At 44.2% G+C, this 10163-nt stretch overlaps 1 protein-coding gene across 1 annotated transcript in view; it reads left to right on the top strand.

Moving 5' to 3' along the window:
• The window catches only part of LOC108757574 (zinc finger protein 608), a 141718-nt gene extending 132206 nt beyond the window's left edge, over positions 1–9512 (top strand). The window contains exons 5-6 of the mRNA XM_018502035.1: positions 5–2006; positions 6489–9512. Of these exons, the coding sequence (XP_018357537.1) occupies positions 5–2006; positions 6489–6559 (2073 nt within the window). The 3' untranslated portion in view covers positions 6560–9512. The remainder of the gene's footprint in view (positions 1–4; positions 2007–6488) is intronic.
• Positions 9513–10163: the final 651 nt, after the last annotated feature.

Below are 10163 nucleotides of genomic sequence, written 5' to 3'. Positions count from 1 at the left end.
GCAGCAGCAACAGCAGCAGCAGCAGCAGCAGCAGCAGCAGCAGCAACAACAACTGCAGTCATCGGTTCAACAACAGTTGCCGCCGGCGCATCAATTGCAATCGGTGCAGCATCCCTTGTCAGCTCAGTTGGGTCAGCCGGCACAGGCCCATGTGGTGCAGCCGTCTGGATTACAGCAACAGGCCAGTCTACAAAGTATAGCCAGTCAACACGCGGGTTTGCAGAATCTTGCAAGCCAAGTGTCGCAACAGGCAGCGGGTTTACAGACGGCACCGCCACCGCCAGGTCATCCAGGTCAGGGCGTGCAATCGCACTTGCAACAGTACCCAACTGCGGTGTCGCTGCACGCTGCTGCAGCGAAGATACCACAGTTCAAGGTGAAACCTACGGCTGCGCTGATGCCGGAGCAGGACAAGAGCAAAACGAGCGCGGATGCACGCGCTCCCAAACCGCAGGGCTACAAGAAAAAATCACGAAAATCACCCGGTGGCAGTCCGCACCCATCGCCTCTCGAGGCGCCGATCGTCGATTCGGCGCGTGATGATGTACAAAGCCCGGCCTACTCGGACATATCGGATGACGCAGCGCCAGTGCTCGAGGCCGAACCGGTGGACAAATCCAAACAGAGTCAAGAAAAAGACAACAAGGCCACGGTGCCAGCGCATCTGCCTGCGCATTTCAGTATGTATCAGTACTATGGTCAGCCGCCTTACCTGGTGTCCAACGTTCCGGACAGCAAACCGGTGGTAGATCAGAAGCCGAGCGATCTTACGCCCAAGCAGGAGATAAAACCGCTCAACATACCGCAGATGCCTTCGATGGCGAGCTTGCAGAGTGTCGTGTCGGAAAAGGAGAAAAAAGAACTGAGCCAACCTGTACCGCAGCCGCAACAGCAGCCGCACTATTATGGCGGTTACGGTGGTTATATGCCGCCAGGCTACGCCTACCAGCCACCACAGCCGGTTTCGCAACAGCAGCAACAGAGTCAGCAGTCGCAGGATCAGGAGTCGCATGAACAGAAGGTTAAGATTAAGCAGGAGCCACAGCCACAGCCGAGTCTGAAAGACAAACAACACGAAAATCATCAGATACTCAAGGAGAGTATCGAGATGAAGAGTCAGATGAGTCCGTACCACGTTTATCACAGTTCGCAGAGTCAACGAGCGGCACCGCCGCCGCCTCCTCCGGGACCTGTTCAAGATGACAGGAGGTATTATCTGTATCCGAGTGAACAAAGGAGAAAAGAGGAATCAAACAAACAGAATCAACAAGCAAAGGTGCCACCGCCCAGTCCAAAGCATCAGCCGAAACAGGAAAAACCACAGGATCTCGGAAAGAGTGAAGACTCAAAGAGCAAGCAGGAGGGCGTAAAGCCGACGATGGAGACTCAGGGACCGCCGCCGCCGCCTACCTCGCAGTACGCTTATATTCATCCCAGTTATATGCAGCCACAGCATTATGGTGCGCTGCCATTCGATCCAGGTCACCCAGTCTACCGTGGCCTCAGCCCCATGCTGGTGCCCGGTCCATATTCGAGTAACCCCTATCTTCACCAGCTGCCTAGGTATCACGCGCCGGAGGACCTTAGTCGGCCACCCGGCGGCAAAGCGCTGGACTTGCTCCAACACCACGCTAATCAGTATTACTCGGCGCACAAGATACATGAGCTTCAGGAGCGCGCGCTCAAATCACCGACGCCCAAGACTTCTGCAGCGTCCGCCAGCCCATCTTCGGCGGGTCCGACCCCCGCCCGGCCCCCCAGCGGTCCGCCTACGTCAGTTGCAGGCCCGGGCCCACCGCCGGGCCAAGGTCAACAGCCGTCCGGCAAGCAGCAGGGTCAACCGGGCAGTCAACAGCAGCAACAAGGTGCGGTGGATGCCAGTGGTGGAAGCCTCGGCAAGGATAACAGATCGCCGCCTCCACAGAGACACGTGCACACGCATCATCACACTCACGTGGGCCTCGGGTATCCCTTGTTGACGGGACAGTACCCCGCCCCCTACGGAGGTAAGCCTCTCGTCAGACCCTGACAGTAAGGCGACCCGCGGGACCCAGTGAAGCGAGAACCAGAAAGAACGAGAGAGAAGCATGAGCGTAATGGCGTGAAAACGAACGCATATATGCGTTAGGACCGTTTAGGACCTGTTCGTTACGTCGTTGGCGTGCCGCGTTCTCTGGTGAACTCTTAAGGATGAATGACGACGAAGCGAGTCGAAAGCGTGTTGAGGGGTGCCTAGCGTTTGCAATAGACCGCGTTTTACGAATGATGAAGGTGAACTCTCAGGATCATGCGCTTAAACTTGAAGGTGCGACGCGTTTGCGATAACGCAGTAAATAGCCGAGACATGAACTCTCGGTATTCGTAGGCTTTTTATTAAATCTTAAATTCTTTGAAATGACACCGTGAACGAAATTAACAGCCGGCCTCTATAAAGCATTTTAAGTGTACAATGCGATGCGATTGTAAGTGCGTTTTAAATACATGCGTTTGCACACTGATATATTTTCGGTTCGAGGTCAAATTGGACAGTACAAAAATGACTTCAATGATGAATAAGAAACGGTGAACGGCCAATTTTAGTTTCGGGACGAATCCGGACGAATATTGTCCGACAAAAACGGGTAAAACTCGGCTAGATATTATTTAGAGCCTGAGTGTCTAAACCGTACACCATATTGGTGCATAAAAATTGAGAAGAAAGAAAAAGGAAAGAAAAATACGTGTGGATCTTGATGTGCAACAAGGAACTCGCGTGGCAGGAGCCCTCTCCGTTCGAGAGAGTCGATCCGCGCGCAGAGTCTCCGTCGAGGTACTATTTTATTACCAGACCAATAAGAGACGCGCTTCTTCTTTTGTACAAAGACAAAAATATTAAAATGTGTGAATATCGATTGAACCTCTTCTATTTGGGCCCCGCGTTGAGGACTCAAACGACAATTGTAATTAATTTATCTTCGATTGTACATTCTGCGGACGCGAGGGAGGAGCGATATGGTTCGCTCGCGCTATAGCGTTGCATTTTTTGAACGTATATATATATATCGGTCGCGGATCTCGTGCACGTTCCATCCACTACGGATTTAAATCAATTTACCTTGGTGAGATATCTCATTTTTCAGTTTTATGTAGTATTAAATACCTTATATTCAAAAAGCTTATGATATAAACTTAATTTAAACGCAAGAGAAAATTTGGTTTTTTGTTTAAATGACATCTGTCATTTCATTCGTTAAATATTTACGGTCTTGAATTCAAAAAGATATCTATTCGACTAATGTCTGTAGTTGAGAGAAAGCGCACGACACCTGAAACATTCTGTATATCTATACATATATACATACGTATGTAACGAGTCTCCTAGCGACGAATTGAATATTTTGGAAATAATGAGGTATAATTGCGGCCGTGTGTAGATTAGTCATGTAAGCTGTGTACCGCAAGTAGGGCGCAAGTAGGGATTAGACGTATAGTTCAGACTGTGATAATTATTTATCGTGCTTCTTTCCGGGGCGGAAAAAAAGTTAACAGGATTTTATGGGCGAGATCATCCGACTGCGGGTGATGGGCACTCGCGTGTAATAGTACGATGACGATAATGACCTCATCGAGCTTGATATGGTTATCAATGCTAACACTGATGTTGATATTGATTGTGGCATTTGCGAGGAAAACGCAGTTTCTAATTGAACAAATTAAAAAGTCTACATGCCAAAGGGAATAATAATTTAAAAGAATTTTAATGATAAAAAGAGCCCATATAATTCTTAAACATTCAACGATAATGCTTCGACCGTTATGGGCCTTTACTTCCTATTTGTGTTTTCACATGTATGGTCCAATTTAGATTCTTATTGTTCTTATTTAACGATAATGGTAACTTTATTCACAGCCTTAAAATAGAATTTAATAATTTCATCTCCTATAATTGCGAATATCGGATACATATAACTTTATTGATTATCGAATATAGAAATAAAATATATTATTTTCAAGTTTACCGCGTTTTACAAATTTTGGCATTTAGATTCTTTTTAATTTGTAACATTCAATCCTTTTGTAAACGCGATATGTATTCGCGTTTGCATCCATGTATGTATCCTTTGTTAGACCTCAGTAGTCTTCCACAAAAGCTTCTTTTGCAGCAAAATAACATCAGGACTTTATAGTTTTGATTTTCAGTCACGGTGGTGTACGATTTCTGTTACGAGAATGTCGTTTGCGACTTCTAAAAATATCATTTTCTGACTGTCTATTACTTGGTAGCAACTATTTTTAAATTTCAAAGTAATTTCTTGATAGCTTTCAATAAATTTAACAATATTACGGGAATATATCATTAACTTTATGTATGTCAGAAAGGTGGTATTTTTCTTCATCTTTTTTTCCGCCAATCTTTTTCTTTTCTTTTATATTTCGAAGATCGAAGTACAAAGACATGTTCGTAGAAAATAACAGAAATGCAATACATGTTCTCCATCTCTTTGGAAAAACGAAATAGTTCTGCTTATTGAAAAAAATAGAGAACCGAGATAGAACGAATGAATTTGGATTTAGCGTTACCATCTAGTCGTCAGATAAAAAAAAGTGAAATAGTGACGGCTTTTTGATGGAAAAACCGAAAAGATAACCTTTCAGGCATTATAATAGTAATCAAAAGTGACGTTTCTTTATTAAATATACTGTTAAAAAACAGAAATTTGCTTCCATTAACGACTAATGGAAACAAATTTCAAGCAGGTACATTAAAAATATTTAATGTTGTCAATGAAAATGAAGTTACAAGTAACTTAAATTTACCGTTTACTTATATTAAATTTTATGCAAATCTGCATAAAATTTAATTAAAAATGTACTAAACTTTGTAAAATTTCATGAAACACTAAATTTCATGTACATGTACACAAATATACCTTTTAGTTACAGCGAACATAAAATTTAATTTAGTGTCATAAAATTGAATTTAATTTATGTAACTTAAAAGTACATCAAATTTCATAACATTTTTAACAGTGTAGAATATTTATGTTTTACAAATTTTATGCTCAAGAAAAAAACCATAGTGATCCATTTTAGACAGTAGTGACTTTAATGATTTGTCAAAAAAGATGATAAAAAGTAACTTGAGTGACTGAGTGGCAGCACTGGAATATAAAATTCTCTGTCTAGAATTTTCTCTCTCTCTCTCTCTCTCTCTCCAGATAAGCTACCAATTTAAAAATTTGACTTTAATCTTTTTATGCATACAGTTCTGCACTGTCAAACTTCGTTTTATTGTTATTCTTACTGTTACGATATGCTTCATATTAACGACATTTTCGTACTCAGAAAACGATCGCCAATCCGCGAATTTAATCGACCAAGTGTACGCTTACGGAGCCAACACTGCCAGGACTTTCGCGTGAACGAGGGAAGTCCGCAAATCACGCGACTTAGGGAATGCATTGTAGGTACGATATCATTGAGACAAAAATAAGAACGAGGGAGATAGAAAAAACAATCGCTTAGGTACACGCCACTTTGTATGCTTTCCCACCAATCCTCACACACACACACACACACACATATCCGTCGTCATTTTTCCTCGAGTAGTAATGGAATTAGCTCGGTGTTTAGATATCTCGAATATACGGGTTTCTCGAGCGCGGTTGAACTTGAGGACACGATACGTTTCTTAGAGGATTGCACTCGTTAACGATCGTCTCGAAGATCCTGTCTCGAAGAGCTTGCCAATTTTTATAACAGATACACTTTCTGCTGTGTCTTATCGCCACTTACCAGATGAGCAACTTAAAAATCAATTGCCAGGATTTAGGGACATTAATAATGGCATCGAGTAGATTGCAAAGACATGCAGTGTGAAGATTGGATCATGTAATTATAATTAAGTAACATAGTGTGAATCTTAGTTAGCATCAGGAGAAAGTTCATCTGAAGTTGATACTTTCTCTCTCTAATCACATATAATACTTATATTTCTTATATAACTTCTGTATTATTTTATGATTATTTTAATTAGCATAACTTATTGAATTTATATCATAATGTCATAGACGATCGGTAATCAATGCTCCTCGATCATTCTTGGACTCGCTATTAGATAGCCATTCAATCACTGATGTTTCCTCGTTTTCTGACTTAGAAGTAGTATGGAGTATTCTGTTCTCAAACGGTTTCCAAATCTTCAACCCCTTTTCTGCACCAAATGCAATACGCTCATTAGTTTGTATTACGTAATACAAACCAATCGTACAGGCAATGAGAAGAATTTTTCTCAGCTGATGACGAATCTTGATCTCTCCCTTCTTGGTCCTCAATAGCCCGAAATGCGCTTCGCATTAGATCACGGTTTCGGGTGCCGCGGGTCGCCATCGTCCGAACAGCAAAGCAACAGCAACAGCTAGAAAAAGCAAACGCGCGCGTTTAGTAGATGCTTCAGAGTAATCGTGACGAAACATTAATGGCCTGCTGTCTCTCTGTGTGTGTTGCAGCGGCAGTGCTGGCGAGTCAGCAGGCCGCCGCGGTAGCCGCCTCGGTGATCTCGCCATTCCCGCCCAAGTGACCCGCGGCCCCCGCCCCCGTCCTGCCCGGCGGAACCGCCGGGGGCAACTCCGTCGCACAGGCCCACCACACGCATCCGGCGGCGGCGAGCGGCGCGCCCGGTGCGGGACACCCGCACGGCACCGCCGCCGGGGGCGGCAGGCAACCGTAGGAGACATGGACACGAGCGAGCGAGCGGTGTAGCCGATACTGAGCAGGATGCCGCGCGTATTTTCCATACTGCATTGTACGGCTGGATTAGAACCAAGGAGAAACCATTAGGACCAAAGTGTAGCCGGTAAAGAGGCCGGGATGTTCTTTACCTACTCTGTACCGCCCGTTCTCTCGATGTCGTTTGAAATTGGGATCCCAGAAAAACTAGTTGAGATGTTAGGACCACGAAGCGATGACCAAGATGACGGGTGCTATCGTTCCTCTTCCCAACAACGGTTCAAGTATTAGGGACTGAAGACTAGATGAAATATTAAAACTCCTATGTGATAGCCAGGAAAAGAGGAATAAGAATAGTGTGCTGTTCACTTACTTGATAACGCTAACTGGAACTTTAGGGCAATGTGATACACGGTGCTCTATGTAGTATTATTCATGTCCCTGCGAGCTAGGCTGAATTAGGAATTCTGTATATGCAAGCAAACTGTAAATCATGATTAGTGATGATATTAGAAGGTTGAAACGAATCAGGAAGATTGATGGATCGCGAAGATTCACGACTTTCCAAATCAGGCGCAAACGCGGAAAGTACTATATGTATATCGAATTTAGAAGACGTGAGAAAGATAAGAGACTGAACTCGATTCGACGCACAAATACGTTGTCCATATTCCCGGACAGAGTTGTTTCTGATCAATCTGGACAGATAGTAGTAGGCTCGACGAGACGATCGTGAGTAAGCAATCCTTCGGGTGTATCGAACTATCGGACCGATGCTCACGCGACGAGAGGACGAATTTCCTCCTATCACACTCCCCGAGTATCGTGATGCCACATATGTCCATTGCGGATTCACGATTCTCGCGCAGACAAAACCAGTTTGCTGGATATCCTTCTTCATGTACATAGTGTATATCTAAGGAACACGCGCCGCATAATGTACAGACGCCTTCAGTTAGTGTAAGAATAAGTGATTAGTAGCTCGATCTTAGCCCGTAAATTGAGACCTGTAAAGTTTCGAGGGGTACGATTTATCTCATGAAATGAGGGTCCTCGAGCGGGATCGAGCGAAAGGTTGCCTCGTTTCGGTGGACTGGATTCGCTCAGTGCCATCTAAAAAAAATCATTGATTCCTCGTTTGACATGTGCTGATTCTGGGTAACGCTCGGTTTCTCTTTTCTTTCTAGTGTCTAGATCTAAACAGACCTTGTGGGACCGGTAGCTCGGAATGGAACGGAGAATTGCAGATCCGAGAAGTATTAACTAAACGACATTCGGGACCCGAAGTTAGGATAGGCTGAGGGAGGTCCGCGCGGTCCATCCATCGGAACGAGGTGTGGAAGATGCGCGACGACGGTTCGCGAGGAAGCAGGCGTCTCGTTAGACTGAAGCACGCGAGGACGAACGGCACTGTCGGCGTTCTTGCGTCCACGGGGCCGCGCTGGCAAAAATTGCGGCGAGCGTGGATTAACGCGTGCCGGGTGCGAGCGCGGCTCCGCCCCCGACTCTCAGACTCGAGCGTGTGTGTCGAGGCGAGGTGGAATTTTTATCGAGCGTAGAGAAGCTTAAGAGCGTGCGAGCGAGCGCGTGTAGACGTGTGCGTGTGCATATATGTAAGAGAGAGAGACAAAAAATATATCTATAACGATTATATATAGGGTATACGAGAGATGTAAGAGAGTAGTGAATCACGTGCGTCGACTGCCTTGTACAAGCATAATGCATGCGTGTGGATGTGCGTGCGTATAGATTCCGTATCGATGTATTTTATTGTAAAGAAATAAGACAAAGAATTTAGGCGTGCGCAAACTTCGATTTTTGTAGAGAAATTGTATAACTTTGCTGATAATTTATCTCTTAGGGAAATGAAGAATTCATAATTGTGTGTTGACCGATCGCTAAATGCCGATAAACGCGACCAGAGGGAACTCGTCCTTAGGCATGAACGATTTATAAAGTCACGAGGACGACAAAAGAAGAAAAATGAAAAAATGAGGCGACACGTAATGCGTTGATTCTAAATAATTAAGTGGCGTTAAGTGACTGTAAATTCGATGCTAGAACGCTATTTGTTTACTAAGGTAATGGTAGCCAGTGATGCGCGAGAGCTAGGGGAAGAAAAAAAAGGGGACAAGGGGTTGAGGAGAAGTGCAGGGGCGAGGTCTGGAGAGTGAGGTAAATAGGAGGAGCGAAACGTATAATTACGTATGCATACGCAACTATATATATATGTATCTATAAACTACATAATGTTTGTTCAGTAACTACTATCGTCATCCATTTTATATATATTATATGCGATTATTGATTATTAATTATATTATTTTATTACTATCGTCAGTGTGACGTAAGGTACGGAGAGATAAGAGGGAAAAAAAGAGAAGAGAAAGATAACGGCGGTACAAGAAATTTTATTGGGCAGCGTTTCGCAAATGCCAAATCAAAAGATACGACTGATGATGCGTTTCACATTGCAGGGGAGAAAAAAAAAGATATTTAATAAAATGAAGGAATGGAGGAGCAGGGCAAAACATAATGCATCCATTTTGCCGAATGTAAGCGAAACCGCGATAGAGAAGCGCGCGCGCACGCACTTATGTGAGCGAGAGGATGTACGTGTAAATGCTTTGTTTGTTGTATGCATTTTGTGTATATATGTGCGCGTGTATTGTGTGCGTATATGCGAATGAATGAGAGAAATAAAAAATGATTCGCCTCAGTTTTAGTGGGGCGCCCAGCGGACGAAGGGGTGGGCTTTAAAAAAAATAAATGCTGGTGCTGCTCTGTGATTTTTGTAAAAAAAAGCAAATAAAAGAAAAGAAAGAACCCGAGAAAGAAAGAGTACACGAAACGATCGAGGGACTCGATATTCTACGAGATCTCCATGAGTATAAAAGAAATATAAAAAAAATGCGAAAAAAGAATGAGAAGCAACACGCAGAGAGATAACTTGAGTACCTGGACCCTACCCTGGTCCGCGTTTGCCTCCGCGAACGGAGGTGCAAAGGAAAGAAAAAAAAGGGAGAAAAAGTGAGTGAGTGAGTGAGTGAGTGAGTGAGTGAGTGAGTGAGTGAGTGAGAGAGAGAGAGAGAGAAAAATGAGAAATGGAGAATATGAGAGTGAAAGAAGAAGAATGTACGAGTGCGCCGCGTCGTTTCACTCAACTGTACAGGCTGTAAAATGTATTCGCTTTCAGTAAGCAAGGAAAAAAGAATTTTAATATAGATCGTTAATCGCTAATTAGGGGATATACGTAGAAGGAGAAAGATATGAGGAGAGAAAGATGGTGAGAGTCGTCATCGTCTCTCGTAAGCTCAAAGAGCTTTATTGCACCTTTACGCGAATCGCACATTACTGGAAAACGGGTTACAACTTCGTGGATGGTCGGTCTTCGCTACCCTCGCACTCCTCCTGTCGGCCCCCGCTCGCCCCGTGGGAATGAGAAACCCCCTGGG

The sequence above is a fragment of the Trachymyrmex cornetzi genome, unplaced genomic scaffold (assembly GCF_001594075.2).
Source record: "Trachymyrmex cornetzi isolate Tcor2-1 unplaced genomic scaffold, Tcor1.1 scaffold147, whole genome shotgun sequence".
Classification (NCBI taxonomy): domain Eukaryota; kingdom Metazoa; phylum Arthropoda; class Insecta; order Hymenoptera; family Formicidae; genus Trachymyrmex; species Trachymyrmex cornetzi.
Note: the sequence above shows the minus strand (reverse complement) of the source record. Positions and strands in the feature narration are given on the sequence as shown.